Source organism: Eurypyga helias, unplaced genomic scaffold, assembly GCF_000690775.1.
Source record: "Eurypyga helias isolate BGI_N326 unplaced genomic scaffold, ASM69077v1 Scaffold35375, whole genome shotgun sequence".
NCBI classification, from domain to species: Eukaryota; Metazoa; Chordata; class Aves; order Eurypygiformes; family Eurypygidae; genus Eurypyga; species Eurypyga helias.
Genome location: NW_010253972.1, coordinates 14695 through 34980, shown reverse-complemented (window position 1 = coordinate 34980; position 20286 = coordinate 14695). Strand labels below are relative to the sequence as shown.

The following is a 20286-nucleotide window of genomic DNA, read 5'->3' as shown; positions in this document are numbered from 1 at the left end:
TTTCCTTCAGGAACACTGCCGCTAACTTCCATTGTTGTGTTTCAAGGTTTTGCCACGCTGGACACCAGAACTGCAGGTAGTGGGGCATTTTCTTCTAGATGACTCCCTTGGGGTTTGGGTTTTTGAGAGGGTGTTCTTTCCCACCCCCATTTGCTATTTACCTATATCACTTTTCTGCTAATAATTTCTGCCTCATGATGGTTTGTGAACATTTGCCAAGAGACTCAAGGAAGATCCTTATTCTTTTGATTTGGAGTATCTGATTTGGTATTCTGATTTGATGCTGTTGACAGGGGGTGCCCAAAGCGTTGGGAGTAATGTATTGAACAGTCAGAAACGTGTTACACGTTCAGAACAGCCAAAAATTCTTTGAAGGAAAATAAACCAGCAACAAATAATTCTCTAATAGTAGTCTTTATTTTAGTAGGTTAGGTCTACTGCTGGGAGGATTGGTTTGGGGTTTTTTTAGCCCAGCGCTTGAGGACAGTGTTACCAGAATTAACTCACCTTGGATTACCTCAGCCAGTCACTACAGTTAGCAGTAAAATGAACGGTAAATCCTTTGACATCAGTCAGCACATATATAAACTAACTTCTCTTTGAGTTTTCCCTGGTGGTTAAAGACAGCAATCAAAACACAAAACAGTATTCAATCAAAATACTTACAAGCTTTTAGTCATATGTGTGTGTGCAGGTTCCGCCTGAAAAGAAACTTCCCACAAATACGGGATTGTTCAAATGATGCATGGACTTCTGCTACTTTTTTTGAATGAGGAAATTAATTTTAATTATTTTTTTAAATGATGCACTTTCTGTCCCATAGTTCCTCATCGGTCATTTGGAACAGTATTATTATCTTACTGTCTGATACCTGTGCTGCTTGTAGTGGACAGCAGTGCCACAAACCCATCCTTATTGGGAACAGTAACAAAGATAGGAATACGCTGGGGAGGGGAGGGGAGTTGCTGCCGGGAATGTCGTTAGGAACGCTGGTGATGAAACAGTGAAATGGGAAGCGTTCACCTTGCCATGTAAACTGTCGGATATTGATGTGCAGATTACGGAGCCTTATCTGCAGCACTGGGTTCCAACAGCTTGAATATCTCTTAAGTTTAAACCACAAACTTCAGTTGGTTAAAGAATGCGTTTCAAATGCTAGAGGACCTTTAAATGTGTCAAAAGAGATTATAGGTGACTGAGCGCAAGGCACCTGGAGTTATTTTTAAATAAATTTGTGTAATCTTATATAGCTTATATATTTCTGTAATACCACAGTGTGTACTGAGACTTCGGAAAATTTTCCTGGAGGTCCTTCTTGCTGTTTGTGATTCAGAGAATGGGATGAGCCTTGGCATCAGCATGTTAAGTGTGCTGGGCCTGACAATATAATGCGGGTTGGAAAGTTTCATACTATGGCAAGCCAGGTACATTCTGGAGGCAGGAGAAAATTCCTTTTTGGACAGGCTTTTTCTGACATGATGGATGTTGCCTGATACCTTTCAAGAAGCAGTGAGGAATTAGTTTGGATAAGATTCTTGCAAGTTTGGGTGAGAAGTCGCTTTCTAGAATGTTCAAGTGTTTGCCTACTAACCTGTTCCTTACAGCACGAGATGCAAGTAGTGGGAGGGGAAAAATAAGAGACTTCTGATGCAGCCTTATTTACAGGGCTGCTGCTGTGATCTTGCATGGTGGAGGATTGCCGCGCAGGAGTGAGAGCGTTATGGGAAAGGGTCTTTGTTCTTACTCACACCTGGCCTGTAACCACAGAGGAGAAGCTGGAAGATAGTTTGATGGGAACAAAACCACTGCGCCTTGAATTTTCTTACGCTTTTCTCTCTGATGCAGTGCTAAATTCCTCATGCTGTGCTGATAGTTCGTCTGGGGTGACGCCTGATAAATGGGAACGTTCTGCCTTATAAAGAACTATGGTCACTAAGGTGTTGGCTGACCGATCGGTAATGTGCCATTTACATAATGGTGCAAAAATACGTAGTAAAGTGTCATATGTGTTGGGCATCCTGAGAGAAAAGAGATGAACTGGTATTAATTCAGTTTCCAAAACATCAGTATCAGTTATTCTTTTAATTCAGCTCTCATTAATTCTATAGTGTCTCTTGTTCAACAAGTTTCTAACACCACTGGTCACTTCAGGAAAGTATTCATATTTTTCCTAATTATTCAAAAATATCTTTCGCTAATTGTATAATATTAGCATGTTGAGCTATTCATTCTCTCTTTTCTTTTTTTTTTTTTTTCCCTAGCTAGGGCCTGCAGCTTCAATTATATCAGCATTACTGACTGTAGGAGTATTTCTTTTTATACTGCATGAATTATTGCTAATTGAAACAAAAGGCAACTGATGTCATGCTCCTCTGTGAAGGAAGCCTTTGCTGACTTCATTCCTTCTGTTATGATGAGGCATTGTATGTGAGACTAACTTCTCTACAGTTGGGAACAATTAATTTTTCATATTAAAGTACATGTGGAAGTATTCCAGTACGTAATGAGGAGGAGGGAAGAACTGGTCTGTCTTGTACACGTTCTTGCTCTCGCTGCTGTTTCATCAGGCCTGAATGTTGTAACTCGGCCGGTCCCAGGGCTTTACCTTGCAGCTCGGCAGCAGCAGGGGGAGCAGTGTAGCTTCATTTGGGGGCTCTCCTTGACCAGGGCGGGAGTTAGTTGATCACTAGCCCAGAACAAAGCTGCTCAGGCCCAAAAATCCCCTCCTGTTGGAAATGTTCTACTTGTCTCCGGCTAGGTGAGCAAGAAGGAGGTTATTCTGTGCGCTGTGCTGCGCTGCCGTAAAGCCCAAGTCCCGCAGGTGCAGCAGTGTTACCTGCTGGAGTGAGTGATGGTCACATCTGCCCAGGCTGTTGTGTGTCCTGGTGCAGAGCCAGGTCAGGCTGTTCGGCACAGTCGTGGGGCTGAAAGGGGTCTCTGGGGCGTGAGCTGGGTCAGCTGCCTGCACCGAGCTGGGCCAGCACTGGGTGCAGACCAGAGCTTTGTCCAGTTCACTCTGGAATCCCTGCAAGGGTGGAGAGTCTTGTGCCTTCCTGGGGAACCTGTCCTAATGCTTAATTATCTTCAGAGTGAAATATTTTGTATTATGCTGTCACATGCTAATGTATTGCAGGTCCTTTCCCACTGAAATACTGTGTCCTATTCACTTTGAAGCTGTTCTGTTCCGTGACCATTGACCCTTGTTCCCCTGCCATACACCTCTGTAAAGAGTCTGCCTCATCTCACATTATATTTACAAAGTGCTTTGCCACCTTTGTTGCCTACATATTCTATTGTAAAACCGTTGCAAAATAGTGGGTTTGGGTTTTTGTTTTTTTTTTTTTTTTCTTCTTTTGCCACTCATTCATTTCACAGATTTCTTGCTTAAGTCTTAGGTCAGATGTTTTTGGACAGTGACACGCACTAAATAAAGTATCATCAAATGTTCCTATTTTGCATAAGTTTTTGTTGGCTCATGCTCAGTTTGCCATCCCTCATAACATGTACATCCTTTTATTGCCTGTAAGGAACTGCCTTCTGTATCACAAATCCACAGACCTTCCCTGAATCAGTAGTGTCAGATCCTTGTATGTGCATCATTGTGTTGCAGTAAACAACTTGGACTCTTTTTTTGTATAGGGAAGGAGTCAGTGTAGACAGTAAATTTGAAAATACAATCAAGTACACGGTGAGAGCACATAGCTCGGTAATGTGTATGTGCACTCTTAATATCTTAAGCAGAAACTGTCTTTAAAATTTAATTACTGTGCAATCTAGTATCATGTTGGTCAAACCTGGAGTCACAGATTATTTTTTCACCTTTATATTTCTATAGTTTTTACTTACAAGTTAATTTAATCTTGTGCTGCGCATAATATGTCACTATGTTCCCACATGGATTTAAGATAAAAATACTATTTTCCATGCATCTGCCTCGCTTTTCTCTAGTGAAAATGTGTTAGGGTATTGTGTTGCTGCCATATAATTATAGCTCTGTTGGCATTTGTTGAATTAATCCCTTGCATATTTCCTTGCAATAAAAATGATATTTAGATTAGTTACTGGCTTAATAAAATTAACCTTTTAATATTATCTTCCTGTATATGTATGTGTGTGTAGGAAGAAGACAGAGATCAGGGTGCCATAGGTGGAAAGAAGGTCATTAATCGGACGTTTCTTTCTCTTTCCCAAATTGCTACTCTGTCAGAACAAAATGTAGAAGCAGTTCAAAAGTAAGTGGCAATGATTATAATGCTAGAACCTATATTATAATAAAATAAAAATTGTAGACCATTTATTGTATTTATTTTTTGATGGTTATGTCATTAGTCTTTGGCTGTTCAGTTATATCATTGATATTTAATATGATTCATGAAAGACAGGAAGAAATACTGTTCCTCTCAGATCCTCTTTGTTTTACTGCATTTCCTATATTTCTTGATTTTTCTTCGACTCTTTTTTCCCTGGTGATATTTCACATTGACATGGTTTCTGAGGTTACAGTAGTATTAAATATGCCATAAATGGAATTCAAAAATGTAAATAAGAACAGGCCAATACTGAGCTTTTTTATAAGCCTCACTTGGTAACTTTTTTTGGTAAAACATGGAAGATTCTGTACTGTAATGTGTTATTGAAAAATCAGGAAGGTTTTAAAAGTTCAGAAAGGGATGGAAAGCTTAGGAAGGTATTAGTAGGTAGCCATTATGGTGCACTGGGGAAATAGGAGGCAGCCAAAGACTTCTGACGTAAGCCCATCTTGTCTTTCCTGTACCAACAGTCTCCCTTGTTATTAGTGCTTAACAGCAGCTAAATTCAGGAGGCCAGGAGTTCAACCTGAGACTCTTGACTTATATTTTAAGGACAGGATTTTTCAGAAATGCCCAAATTATTTAGGAGCACTTGTGTCCACTAGCAAATTCTGAGTGAATTGAAAGCCAAGGGGCTGGTCCACTGGACTAGTTTGGAGGGAGGAGCGGGGGGGGAATTAAAAAATCCAACCCTGTCCCTCTGCATCCATAAACCACTTAATAGAGATGAAAATATTATTTCTGAAATCTATTTTGTTCCTCTGTCACTGTTCTGGGAGGGGAAGTTATTTCTGAGATTTTTTTTTTTAAGAGAACCAAAAATATGTTCCCATCAAGTAACAATTATTTCTTTCATTTACTGCTTTCTCATGCCTGATAAACACCTTATTTTAGAGGAGACTGAAGTGTACAACTCACTGGTGACGAAAATGTGCTTAACGACACGATTTATTGTGAAACTTTCTCATTAAGGTTAAAAAGGAAAGCACTGAAAAATTGTACGTTCCTTCTTAGCCTCAGCTGATCACATATGTATTTATATATACACACATGCTGTACAAGTGGATTGTTAAGTATATACAGCACTGGACTGAAAAGAGGATAGTTACAGGGTATTTTGTGCACTCTAAGCCGTTTAGCAGCAGCAGCACTGAAGTTTTGTTCGTTTACCACAGTGCATCATGTCCATACACAAGAGCAGTTTGAAGGCCACCACTAAGGTTAAGAAAGTCAGAATTAATCTGATGCAGTGTGAGCGTTCTGATGCCCTGTGTTCCCATCTATCGTGGGGTTTTATACCGCTCTCCGTCTCCGTAGGACTTGAGCACCTTCCACAAAAGAAGAAGCAGCAGGCAGGGTAACTGGGAAGTCTAACTGCCCCGTCATTTCCCAATCATTTATAGATCCTGTTGTCAGTGGCATGCCTTGCAGGGTATTGAAAAGATGGGTACTGGCATTGTTAGTAGCATCAGAGAAAATCTAAATCCCTGAGAAGCTCTGATTATGAAAACACAGAGTTGGCAGAAGCTTCAGAAAGAGAGGATATGGACTGTTTCAAACCTTGGAAAGTTCAGCTGGCCACGTTCCACTTCTATTTCTGTACACAGTTAAGTGTTTTTAACCGACTTGCATGTGTACAGCCGTACAAATTTGTCATGCAGAACAAAGGAATACATGTTTTAAACAAACCCGATTGGATTATATGCTTTACTTTCTTAGCTATTGAGGCTTTAATTAAAAAAATCCTCATCTTACTTGACAGCGTATCTCTACTAAGTGGTGAAAACCCTGAAAAACTAATAGTTGCCTATCAGTAGGTCTGAGATAAATGCCCTTCTTAGGAAGGAATGAGAAGCAGGGAGGGGAGAAAAAGACTTTGCTCTCTTACAGGGGACTAGAAACTCTGATCACAACTGGCATCTGTATCTTCAAGTATAGTTCAGAAGCCAAGGATTGCTTTAATGTAAAACGTAACTACCTGAGGCATGGCTGAAGCTATACTGGAAGAACTGCAAACTGATGTCCTAGCCCTGATCCCCTCTCTTCATGTGGAAAAGAGCCTACAGTTATTATAAAAGACATAACTAATTCTGTGTTTGGATAGAGTAGACATAAATGTGTCAGCAGCAGCATGGTCTCCTACAAGGGAGTGTATTTTTTCATTACTTTTTCAAGTTAAAGTAAGTGGAAACGTTTCCACAGTGTGCCAGTAAAATAGGATGAGGCTCTTCTTAAATGTCTTGACCATTACGAAAGTAGAATTTAAACTTCTACATATTTTAGGTACTTTCAGTAATTTTATATTACATTATTTACATTCATTTTCAAAGGTAATTTTTCTTCAGAGGCTACATGAAAAATAATCTTGAAAGGGAAACAAGACCTTTTTAGCACTGTAAAACTATTTCAGTCAGAGTGAAAGAGTAGCAGTAGAAAGTGGAGACTAATTGTTCCATTTCATCCTACAAACCCCTTCCAGAACAAACACTGATTCTTCTCTAGGATTTTCAGCTGTATTTCTCTGGGGTTTGTAATGCTCTTAGTTTTGTTATTTCATTAATCGTATCTTAACATTTAAATAGTGTCAGTTGAAACTTGTAGGTGTTTGTTTACTTTTTCCAGTAGATATGTCCTGTGCTCATAAATGATCATATCTCAGAACTGATGTAGCTAAGTTCCCGGAAGATATTTACACATGTGTATAATATAATAATATTAAATGTTATAATTACTAACAGACTAAGTTAAACTTTGGAATCTGTAATTTATTTTTTAATTTCATTATTTTACCCTGCAATATTTTCTAGAAAGCTGGAAGAATTTCTGAATTTTAAACAGTTAAAGACACCTTTGAAAGAAGCTATTTTGATGGATTATTATACTGCGGGATTTTGTTGGGCTAAAGAAATGAACTTCAGTCTTATACAGCTCTCAGGATTCATGGATCTATTAAATTTCCTGTTGGAGAACCTCAGTGGTAAGTATAATTAAAAATTGTAAAATAAATACCTGAAGTGGAAGGCTGGATTGTTTTCCAGTCACTTTTGTAATTTTACAATTGCAAGTAATTGTAAAATGATTTATTTTCCTCTTGAATGTTGGCATGCTATACCTTGTACCTGAAAATAATTCATTCTTATTGGCAGACGTTAAACTTTAGTTTAGAGAGGACTGTAGTCTTTTTAGCAGAATATCCCTCATTCTTTGTTTGTACAGTATGTGGTACAAAAGGACCAAGTCCTGAAGAGACCTCATCTTTGCTATGGTAAAATAAATAATAATTACAGTAGAGTGAGACCAAGGAGCTCCTAAATTCCAATTCCAGCTGTCTCAGTGACTGACTTACTGTAGCCTTGGGCACATTTCTCTGCTGATATTCAGTACATCCTGTAGCATTACAGCAGGTGAATTACATTTATTTTATCCTTGGAGGTCAACTCTCAGGCAGCTTTCTAGATGGCAACTGCTGCACTTCTGGCACAAAATATATCGGGTAACTAAAGACTGGTGAGAGAAGTAAGCTGGCATCAATGCCAAAGATGAAAAATGACAGTGAAAGGACCGTAGCTCCTGTGGCTATGGGGAAATTTGCAACAAAGCATGTAGCTTGGGTCTAGTGGGAACGAAATAGCCAGAAAAAATGGTTAGCAGCATCCTCTAAAACCTGTTTTTTAGAGATCACAATGCTTACTTAACATTCACTTTGAAGGTGATTATGTCGAGAAAAGTCCATCCCAGAGGAAGAGTGAAAGGACTCAGCGGTTCCATTCAAAGAGAAGATGAATATTTAAAATCAAGCTCATAATAGTTATTATACTCTTTCATTGTAATTTAATTCAAGAGTCTTTCTGACTTGGAATTTTGACAGAATATGTACGTGCTTTATGATCATTGAAATTCCAGTTGTCCTTCCTGTCTCCAATGAGAAAGTATCTTAACATATGCTGACTGTGTTAATGTAACAATGGAGAAGAATGGAAACATGTCAGAAATCAGTTTTATGAGACTGTATGTAAGGCATGTGTACCAGACTAGCTGGTAGCACAACCGATTATTAAAGCTGGCTGACCTTTCTCAGGAATGTGATCTTAGTTGCATAAAGCTTTGCCAAACTTTAACTCTTTAAGCTGAAATTTTCCATGGCAGTGTTTGCCTCTGATTGATTTTTATATGTAAAATTACAACTAAAACAGCTAAATGAGCTTGTAGACAGAGGCTGTGGGGGAAAAAAAAGTATTATTTTGTGCCTTTTTGGATTTTTTAACAGCTCTAATACCCCTATGCTTTGGAGTAAAGATAGAAGGTTTGGCAAGCAAGTGTTGTGAATTTGCTTTTTGCTGTCCTGTGAAAATCCATTCAAATTTGGCTAAGATACATGGCTTTTAGGGAAGGAAAATCAGTTTGTAAATGCTTACAGGAGACTTCTTATATTTTTCACAGCTAAGTTCCCTGAATAATCTGTCTTATAAAGTATGCTGTAGCCCTGGGCTGAGATGAATTTCCTTGTAATTACTGTTCTGAGCTGGTGCAAGTTCCAAGACCAAACATTTCAACTAAGAGCAAAATGCTAATGTCTTCTATATTAATGGCCATTTCCTTTCCCTTTCCTATATGGGACTCAAACGGCCTGGAGAATTAAGCTGATTTGACCATAATAGCAAGAATAGCATGGAGCAGGAAGAATGGACTTACAGAAGGAGGGTAGTGGAAACGCATTTAGAGCTGGTAGAGGAGAGAGGAAAACTGAGATTTGGAAACTGGAGGCTTTGGTTGATTGGGAGCCAGGATGAATTACTTGCGTGATTTGGTTCGTCCTCTATACATTGAGGGTAAAGTGCTCCTTACCTCACAGAAATACTGAGAGCGCCTTCCAGAGAGGGAGGTAGTTGGACTGAAAATCAGTTGTGCAGAGGAAAAAAAATTTGGGCTAGCTGCTGACAGAACTGGACCTGGGTGTTGTGACTTCTCGTGATGTTGTGTCTTCACTTCCCTAAAAACCCTGGTATTTCTGGTTCTATTGCTCTTTCTCATTTACCATGGCTCTATTCTGTTCTATTTCCTCCACATTCTCTGCATTTCTTTGTTTTCTTCTTGTTTCTTTCATTATGGTTATTTTTATTGTGCTCTCTCTGTTACTGAAAAACAAGGCAAAATTTTCAGGGCTTTGATTGTTGTAACAGTAAAGGGCAAAACTATAAAGACCAGAATCTTTGGAGTTTTAAAGTTTGTTTTCTGTACAAATAACCAAGGAGCAGATCAGTAGAGAATTAAAACAATAAGGAAAATAAATCTGTTTTATCACTGGTAGCTATTTCCCCATTTTCCACTCTAGATTTTTTCAACTTAAAAAGGACAAGTAAATTGAGTTTAAACTTTTTAAAATTTCACCATGTTTCCAGTGATGGCACACACTGTACCCAAATCAGAAAGATGAATTCTTTCTTTTTTAAAGGTTCAGCAAACACTGGTATGTTTCAGATTTTCCTCTTTGTCAAGGCACTTAACAAAAAGAATTTAGATTTTAATTCAAAGCTGGTTTGGCACTTGGTTTTGATTTCCAGGGTAAAAATGTGAAGTAATTATCTATTTTTTTTGGGGGGTGCAAAAATCTCTCCAAGTTTGATGATACATGCAGGGGATTATGCATATTCATGTTTAATCAATTATGACTGTAAGCACTTAAAAAAAATTGTTACCCTTTTTAACATCTGTTACTGTATTACTGGCTTAAATTGCAAGGGACATGGTCAGACTAACAATCTTCTACAATACAGAAGCAGTAGTAAATTTATTTTAAGGATAAACACACTATACATCTCAAATTTACATACTATTCTGCCTGTGGTTGTCTCTGCATCAGTAAGAGACCAAGCTGTAGTATCTTAAACACTCGTTGTTGTGATCATTATGATATGAAGGTGGATCAGTGATTTTTATGATGAAATTTAAATGCACATTTTACTGATAATAATAATGGCACCAGACAAAAATGTTTGACTGCTGTTGCTTTTTAAGTTTTTACATGGTTCCTAATGTAACTTCTTAAATTTCAAGAAGTCTTATAATTAAAATGAGCCAAAAACCCCACCTCACTCTGTCATGTTTATACCTAATTTTTGTTCCATGGGATTACTTTGCAGACAAACATATGACCTTAGGAGACAATTTAAAAGAACTTGGAAAAGCAATGGCTGGAATAGGAGAAACGGATTCAGAAAGAAGTGGTGACTTGAATTTCTTCAGCATTGAGGAAGCCAAAGCAATCATTGATTACTTGAACATCAGGTACTTATTTTGACAGGATCCATTATTTCTTACCTGAATAACATGGTGGGAAATTGGCGGATAAAATAAGTTAAAATTATTTAATTGGGTATGTTCATACTGTACCAACACACCACACACACCAAATTTTAAAACGTTAAAAAGAAGAATGAATATGCAAACTAGCAGGAAAGATCGGGCCTCAAATGTCAAAGTTCACAAAATAAATTTAGACTGGAAATGCATCAAAATGTAAGATTATGCTGAAAAGCTTCCTTCTGGGTTTTGTTTTGGGTAATAAAATGGAAAGAGGAGAGTAGTGTTTAGAGAATATTCTTGGTTTGCTGTTAAAACATTCTATTTTTAGATTCCAGGTCAATCCTAGGTCTTGTCTATAAGTATCTGTCTGGCCTTGACAGCTGTAGTGGGTGTTGTAAGTGGTTTAAAGTTTTGTACTTTACAGAATTAAGGCTACAGTCATGTATGAGTCACAAAAATGTTGCATTTCAAAATTAGCAAAAGTTCGGTATCTACATGAAAAGTTTTCGTGACAGGTCTCAGCTTTTAAACAGAGACACAGAAAGAGATGCAAACAGCAGTAATTCCGTTATTTATCTGAAAAAAATTAAGGTTCTGATAGCAGCCAATCACACCTCTCCAGATAAAGTCTTTACTATACAGTAATGTATACAGACCCTTCTCCTTCAGACTGAAATGCCATAGTGGCTGCACTTGTATCCCACTGTTTCCAGCACATGATGGATAGAATGGTTCTCAAGCTGTTGCATCACCCATGAATGTCAGGGGCAAGGATGCGGAAAATGGAATGGGTGCTGTTGTAACGTATGCCCATAGACTGTGCTACATCTGTAGCCCTTCAGCCCGTTTTCTCACCTAATTTTGTGGCAGATGGGCATAAAAAGCAATAAGGTCATGACTGATTGTCATGTCATAGATTGTTGGGAAATTTCCGACTGTTCTTTTGCTAGGAAAAGTTTAAGACATCAAAGAGGGTTTGGTCTTTTTTTTAGAGTGTTTTCTTGGATGCCGGAAAGTATTTCCTCTTGAAGACAGATAAAAATACTAGGATGGCTGATAGCCTTCCAGTTTAGTGTTCTCAGATTCAGATGGGGTATTTAATCCCAGCACAAGTGATTTCTCTTACAGTTGAGCTATAAAGTTTGTCTCTTCCTCCTGCTCTCTCGTTTTTGGTGGTTTTTTTTTTTTCCTTTTGTTTCTTTTTAATGGAAAATATAAAAAACTTAAGGTTCTTCCATATAAAATGAGAACATCTCCTTAAATCTCTGATTTCTGTAGTCAAGGCAAACCAAGGTCCTGCCAAGTACTAGCCTTAAACGAAAAGGAAACTTGGCATTTAAGATGTCTTGCTCATTCTTTTACTTCTCCCTTCCTGTCTGTGCCTTTTGTATATTCATTTGGAACAAATGCTCTTTCCAAATAGCATGTCTACAGCTCCTGTGTAAATTATCCATTGAAAGAGATCTTGTCCATGCAGTAATTCCTTCACAGTCTCAGTAATTTCATCCAAGAGATGAGGTGCTCCTACCACCAAAGTATTCACTGGGCAGAAATATAATCAACCCACAAGACTTCTGCAGCAGCATGGTATTTTGGCCACCAAATATGTGGTTGTGTGTTCAAACTGCTCAATTTATTACAGGTCTGTGCTGTTGCAAGGTCATGGATAGAGACACAGACACTCTCATGTGTCACATAGATCCAGTTCATACATTCCATTATTTCAGTCTTCTGAATGTTGGGGTTGTTTTTTTCTAAATAAGAACTGAATCAGCACACCTCTTATGCTAGTGTATTTTGAACTTTATGAAGTCAGAAATAGGTTGACTGAATTTTATTACAATTCAAATTAATGTATTACTTCAACATTTTTTCTTGTTCTTTGCTTTTTTTTTCTTTTGTTTAATTTTAAATGATAGGTCTATACTTTTTTTTTTTCTACTCAAGATAGTATGACATGTTTTAGTTCAGATCACATTTTACAGATGAGCTATAAACCCATGGGATTTATAATGGAAATGGGGACAAATGCTTAACCACACTGGCACAAACTGTGCAGCAGCTATAATGACACCTTCAGGTTTGGTGGTGGTGACAGTTATCATCTTTTTATCTTGTCTCCTTGGGCAAACACACATCAACATAGCTCTTGACATTTTCTTTGAGGAAGCAGTGGAGCTAGGGAAATATGTCATTGTTAATCACCTTCAGATTCTCATATGACATCATAAGAGGGTCTATTCTTAACAACCTTAGTTGCACGAGTAATTAGTAATTGCTAAAAATGTAGGTACAGAATCTTTTAGTTGTTCATTAGAGATACAAACAAAAAACCATTTTATATAATGCCTGATAGAAGAAAGAAAACTACACCGTTGTTTCAAAATAAATACTGAGGTACAATTTACACTATTTGATTTAAAGAGCATTAAATGGAGGAATTCTTTCCTTGATATAGGATTAAGGGTGCCAGGTTGAACAGAGTTCTGCTTGAAAATAAATAAATTGAATTCAGAAATGCCAAAAGTAATGACTTATATTTTGGGGAATATTATAAATTATCTGTACCTGTAACATAATCCATAAAGAATATCATAACACATTTAGAGGGGAAGGGGAAGATCTTATTTTCAGGTGCTGTAAATCTGGCTTCTTTCCAAGTCACTGGAATAAATAAAAGAAAAAAAGTTTGAAATGTTAAGTTCCATCTCTGCAGTTTGAAAGATATATATCTTATTTCTTGTGTCTGCAAAGTTCTTAAAATATTTTTGTCTCTTTCAAATAATCCCTGTTAGAATTTTAAAAGAGAATAGGTGTAGGTATGAGGGAATACGTGCATTTTCATAAATTTGTGTGAGTAATTTCCAGGTTAAGGCCTGAAGTCTGTTTAAACATAATTCCTGTGTCTCCACTGAAAGATGGCAGGAGTTCTTTGGTGAAGTACTGCAAATGAAATGGCAAATATTGTAGCAACTTATTTGACTGCCTTTTTGTTTTAAGTTTGGGGGAAGGGAACTTGTAGTTTATGGTAGCCAAATTTCTTATGCAAGACGGTAAACAAATTTGGTTTTTAACTAATGGTAATTGAATGACTGAATTAAATGTAACTGTAGAATAAAACTTTTATATGGCACTTAAAGAGCCAAATGTTCCATGAGGCTGCTGTAATACTCACCAAATTAGGAAATGCATCTGTACATATGTGCAAAAACGTCTGCATCCATTCGGGTAAAAATGTGCTGGAAACTTTCACAGATGCGTGTGACTAAGTGCTGGAAGCTGTACTGTGAGAGCGGAGAAGAACATGGGCTGGAAGAACCACTGCTGTATGTTAGCTGGCACTTCACTGCTTAAGTTAGAGCAAATTGTCCCAAAACCGCATCTCAAAGGGCAGCCTGTGCTGGGTTGTGTGGCCAGGCACGGGTATTGTAAACACACTTCCATAGCATTAGCACGATATCCTGCAGCTTGTGACAGCATCTTTAGCATTAGCTAGATGGTTTCAGAAATTGGGTGTAGTAGGTACTTTCATAGGCCCGTAGAAAAACTGATGTTGGAAGGGACTTCTGGAGACCATCTAGTCCTAAGTCCTTCTCACAGCAGGCCTCAGCATTCCAGGTGTGGCCTTGTAAGTGCCAAGCAAAGAGCCATTGCCATCCCGGTTGGTGGCTCTCCTAAAAAAAGAACCCATGTCCTGCCCTTAGCCGGAAAGCACAGGAACCAGTTACAGATGTTCCCTGTGAATATTGCTGTATCTTTCCTGGGTAGATCAGGCAGGAGTGTGATAAACTCCTGGAATCATTCTTCAATCTGGACTTGTTATGAAATCACAGGGCTGTGTTTTAAATCATACGTCAAAATGACGTGACGGAAGCCAGAAGTTCTGTATCATGATTTTAAGAGAACAACTAATTGTAACAGATGGACTGTGACAAACCAAACCTTTGATTAAACAAATGCCATAACATTGATCATTAGGAAGGGGAACAAGGACAATTATTCAAAACATGTGAAAAGGAAAGCCATATATTTTTTAAGGAAGATAAATATTTTAGGCCACTGAGAAAGTCTATTTTAAGTTACTTTTGTTGTAATACACAAACCCCCAGTGTGTCAATCTAGTTTTTTAGTTTTTCTTTAAGGAAATAATACACTGCTTTTGAAACATGACCTTGAGAGAATAAATGCTTCCATTCTTTATTGTTTTGGTGTTCCAAGATCAAACTTGCTGCCTGGACTGGTAGCCTATCCCAGAATCTGAAAGCTGTTTTGGCTTTGTTTCCTTCTTGTTCACTGCTGCTGATATTAAAGGCCTAAGTATCCTGGTGATAAGTGTTTCAGGAATTACTTTTTTCAGAGCAGAACTTTGTCTTCTCAAAGTTCAATTTCATAAGGACAAAGCAGATGTGTTTTTAAGTATCATACTGTATTTTCTATGGCCATCTGATAGTAAATCATGTAAATTAAATATCCTACATATTGTGCCTGAAGTTAAACAACCATTTATATTTAAAATTTGGAGTATTACCGTGCTGAGTGTAGTGCTTTTTTTTAAGAGAATTTTTAATATTGTTACTTTTCCAAAGATTTACAACTGTAATAGTACTATTTTCTCTTGTTTTCCAGCTTATTTAAACACTATGAACTATATGAATATGTCTTCCACAGTCCTAGAGAACAACTTGTGATAAGTAATGAGGTAAGTCATTTATATAGATGGAACTCATTATGCAGAGTTATTTAATGAATGCACCGTGGCATATGTTTTATATTGCTCAAAGCAACTTCGTGTCAACATTACTGCATTACGAACGTAAAATGGCTGATTAGAGAATACAAGTTAGATGTTTTGATCCTCATATTCAAAATTAATTTTGGATTTCAAAAAAGTGTAAATGCATTGCTTGGCTGTTAGTTGTGTTAAATCAGGAATACTTTTGTGTATGTATTTATAAGTTGATGCATGTAATTTGAATTAGCCATGCATGAATCTAACTCTAATTTAAAATCAGCAATCAAAATCAGAAAAGGTCGTGTATCGAGCCTGGTCTGACCACAGTCCTAACATTTAGGACTGGTGGACTCTGGTGAAGCATTGGAACAAGATGCCCAGAGAAACTGTGGATGCCCCCTCCCTGGAAGTGTCCAAGGCCAGGCTGGATGAGGCTTGGAGCAACCTGGTCTAGTGGAAGGTGTCCCTGCCCATGGCAGGGGGGTTGGAACTGGATGAGCTTTAAGGTCCCTCCCAACCCAAACCATTCTATGATTCTATGATTTATGTATTCATGTATACAGAGTTTTGTTTCTACCGTAGCCACCAGGAATTAATTATACTGGCTGTAAAGAAACAAGCTAGCTGGATATTCAGCATTCTGAAAGCATTTAGTAAATAATAGTGAATTGGCTTGACTGTAAACTTTGTCATATATTCTAACTTACGTGTGAAAAAATACATAGGAAAATGCATTGATGCAGGATGTGGCCTTTAATCAAATGAACATATTCAGTTCATCAAATAAACCTTCCTTTAGGCTGACGGTGCATTTTAAGGATGTATTTTACCATACCTTGAAGAGGATTTAGGTTTATAATTTATATTAGGAGGCAACTGGTTGCTCAGAGTGGCACGTTAGTGGGATTTTTTTGATGGTACTTATGTTTTAGCTTATCAGTACACGGTGAAGTTAAAGTTAATGCACTGGAAAATTTTCTTTATACTTTAAGCTGGTTGCCTGACTCTGAATGATGGGGGGGTGGTTTCTTCTTGTGTTGCTTTTAAATAGCCATACTATAAAGTGGGCTTTTCTTGACATGGATGCAAATATTTGGAAATTGTTCTCATCATTTGTAAGGAGAGTTAAAATTCCAACTGTGATAAAATCAGTGACAAAACTGTCATTACATAAGTAGAGCAGGATTTCAGCATTACTGTGTCAGGGTTGTTTTTATACATTAGCTAATCAGATTAATGTCTGGTTAGCACTCTCTAATTGGTAAAATTATTTTTAATGATTAAGTAATTTCTTGTGTAAATTAGGGTAATGTATTTTGTCAGTTTTAGACTAACTTAAAAGAAATGTCTTTGTGCTTTCTTAAGACCCATTTCTGCATGGCTGAGATCAGTGTACACTGTCCCAGCCACAGAAGAGGGTTTGCTCTGCACAATCTGTGTGCTGTGGAGTACCACCTCTGCTGAAGGTACCACGTCCACCAGGGAATGCCAGAAATGTGCTTCTGTGTATTACTTTGGTGATGATCTATCGAAAGAACAAGTACAACCTCCAATTACAGCTGTCACAAAAACCTTCACGACAGTTTGTAGCCATAACCCTTTTACGGCCATTTCTCTGCACCAGTTCAGTTTCATCCATCTGTTTTGTATTCTGACTTCCATGGCAGAGTCTTTAATTTGTGCAACCACGCTGCAATGCCCAAGAAAATCAATACTTATATTCCTGTAGAGTTTATTTTGATAGGGTGATACATTGTTCTTCAATAAGTAACAGTTTTAGCTGTTGAAGCTACACATACAAATTTATGGCATTATTTACACTTGCTTTACGTGTTCAAATGTGATGAGAGGTGAACCCAGCATAGTTCTTTTGCTACAATTTAGTTATATTTAGAAATGCTTATCCACAGAGGAGAGCATTGCCTTCTACGTCTGCAGCCCCGTAGACGAACAGCTCCCACTCTGACAGGTCAGCAGGGCAGGTGTGCTTTGGGGCGTGTGGCTGTGGCCGGAGCGCGCCTGGAGTCGCACGCTCTGCAGGGCATCTGCTCAGGGAACAGAAGGAGGCAGGAGATCGACTGGGAAATCTGCGTGCAGAAAGTAGGCGATAAATCAGTGCTGAAAGGCTGGCTGCTGTCTTGCTACGTAGATCGATGTCTTACCAAAAAAAAAAAGCCACGTGGGCACGCTGTGGCCCACAGCTGGATGTGATCCTTATGTCTAAAAAGTTTTCTTTTAGCTCCAGCGATAGAAGTCTGTTCTTTTGGAATGGGAGACTGTAAATTGTAATGGCCAGATTTGCCCAAATGAGGACCGCGGTGTTCTAAGACCATAATTACAGCATTATCTCCTTTTGCAAATGCAGGCTTTGAGACAAGTCAGTGAAATGACTCGCTTCAGCTGAAATGATTTGCTTCCAGTGAAATGGCTTGCTTTAGCTCAGAGGGTAAAAATGTGCTCCACGTGTGCCGAAAGTATTACCCACGGAATGCAGGTCCAATAGGCTAATGAGAAGACCTGCTTCTTTAAGAGAGATGCAGCGACAACCAATAAAAGCAGCACTTAGTGCTGTAATGGACATCCTTTTAGAGAAACCGCAGTATGTGTTTTCCAGAGAAATCTTACAGCGACGATTGTAAACTCATTGGATTTTATTTTTTCTCTAGTGCAGGCAGTTATACAGTGTTCTCAATCAGGTTTCCTTTTTGATCTTTCACTGCAGTTATTTCCAAATGACCCTGTCATTTCCTGTGTAGAATAAAATCAGACAAGAAAAGGGAAATGACTCAAAACTGAGTTAGATTATGCATACAGTATCTGTGGCCGTGCCACTTAACAAAATCTAAGGTACTTAAATATGGCATGTAATTAGTGGAGCTTCACAGGCTGATTAATATTCTGCATTTGATGCAGCTAGCATAATAGAACCACCTTTGCAAAATACAGGCAGTACTTTAGTCTTAAAAAAAAAAGGAAGTAACAAACGCCTGACTAATTTAAATATATTTTTATGTTGGCTAAAGCCTTTAAATCAAACTGCCTGAGGTGATCATCTTGCCTAGCAAAAAAAAAAAAAAAAAAAGTTAAAACTGAAAGACATGAACGCGTGGTTAGATGATAAAACACACACTATACATCTAACCTACTTTGGCAGTATTTAAAATTTAAAACTTGCCTTTCCAGCTATCGAATCCCTCACTTCTCCTTCATTCCAGGTCTACAAAGCCCTATATATTATGTATGCATGAATACCTGTTAGAAAACATGGTGGTACAAGGAATTGCTGAGAAGTGTTATGATTGCCAAGTAAAGTCGTTGCTTTTTTCCCGTTACTATTACGAGCAGTTCCCCACATTTAGAATGATTACAGAAGAGGCAGTGCTTTAGCTGTTCTGTGGCTATGATCCAAAACAAAATGCATGTAGTGCTAACATACCAGAGCTCTTCAGGAACACTGTTGTTAAAGATACCGTTCTTTCCTTTTGCCTGTTCTGGGGGTTTTTCTCTCTAGCTGTGATTTAGTACACCTATATTAGCCTGCAATTTCAAAGAAAGCAAAAGGAGTACAGACTAAATCTCGATGTGCAGGGATTCAATGGAGCCATTCCTATTAACACATGCCAGAGCTTATAACAGAGGTTTAAATTGTTAATACATGAATTGTGTGTAGAAGTTTTATTCTTTTCTATGTTCCGTTAATTTATTTTGCTTTGAGAGGATAATATATTACAGCACGTCATGGGTTTTTTTTTCCCTCGCGTTTACAAATTGTACCTTATACTGCAGTTCATGTATTTGCTGCACTCTGTTGTGTATTTTTGGATGGAATGAGGCTAAGGTCTTTTGGGATTATGTCTGCTTTGAAACATTTCCTAATAAAAATAATGTGGTTGGTAAATCTAGTTTTATTCCTAGTTGCTTTAGCCAGCCTGATGGAGTAATCTGCTATTTTACGGCCCAGATGACTAGCTAAGTTTGACTTCTTGAAATAGTAGTGTACAATGTAATTTTCTTTAGAGATGTCATAGTGGGTCAGGTTGCAATAAAAATATCGAAGATTAAGTTTAATGGCAGTGCAGATTCAGTATTATAGCAGTCACTAGATATCATCCTCTGCACTTAGAGTTCCAAACCAGTTTCCATTAATGCCTTCTTTCCATGTACTCCTTACTTGCTGAAACATTAAGCTTTTGGACTATGTCTGGTCTTTATCCAATTGTGGGTTGGGTTTTTTTGAAAGTTTCTGAACAAAATCCCTTCTATGTTCAAATGTAAGGGGCTGGATAGGAAGAAAATACTATTTGAAAGCTAATCAAGCTCTTTTTCCTGATGGAAAAATACCTGAAGTCTGGGACTTGACTTTGATAAGTAATTGTCATTAGGTGTTGCATATTTAGATTGGCTAATCAGTCATTGTTTAAACTAATTTTCTCAATGATTTCTTGAGAACTGCATTTTAAAGATGTATGAAACCAGAACATTTCCATAGGCATATCAGCTCACACTGGGGAGACTCATTCCCGAGCTAACGAGTGCGTGTTTTTCAAAGCCTGAAGGTTTCAAATATTTGTAATGCTTAAAAACCACTGAGTTGATTTTCTGTAAGTTTGTTTTGTAAATATCACCATGGTAAAAACATCAAGATTACTTGGAAGGAAAAAAGAGCAGAGGACTGGAAGGGCCCTCTTCGTAAGCTCTAGTGCCTCTTTCTCATAGGAAAACATATGCAGTCCTCTTCAGAAACTCGTCAAACACTGGCCTAAAAAGTTAAATTTTTTGCCTTTTCCAGTTAGAGAGCTGCCCTGGTTCCTGGTTTCTGTAATGGTTATCAACTTCTAATTTTCAGGCTAAGTGTATTCATGACAAGCTTACCTGCATTTGTCCCTGTGCTGATTTGTGCCAGTATTGACCTTTAGTTCTTATTCCATCCCCAGTGTTTAT

The 20286-nt window shown here is 37.9% G+C and overlaps 1 protein-coding gene across 1 annotated transcript; it reads left to right on the top strand.

The window, feature by feature from the left end:
* Positions 1 to 1925: 1925 nt before the first annotated feature.
* LOC104505211 lies at positions 1926 to 15312 on the top strand (the record flags this gene model as incomplete). The annotated part of the gene is made up of 7 exons (XM_010152846.1): positions 1926 to 1955; positions 2759 to 2844; positions 3640 to 3706; positions 4120 to 4232; positions 7118 to 7287; positions 10451 to 10595; positions 15240 to 15312. Coding segments are annotated over exons 1-7 (684 nt in total), but the record flags the coding sequence as incomplete, so codon positions are not given.
* Between the last annotated feature and the right edge of the window lie 4974 nt (positions 15313 to 20286).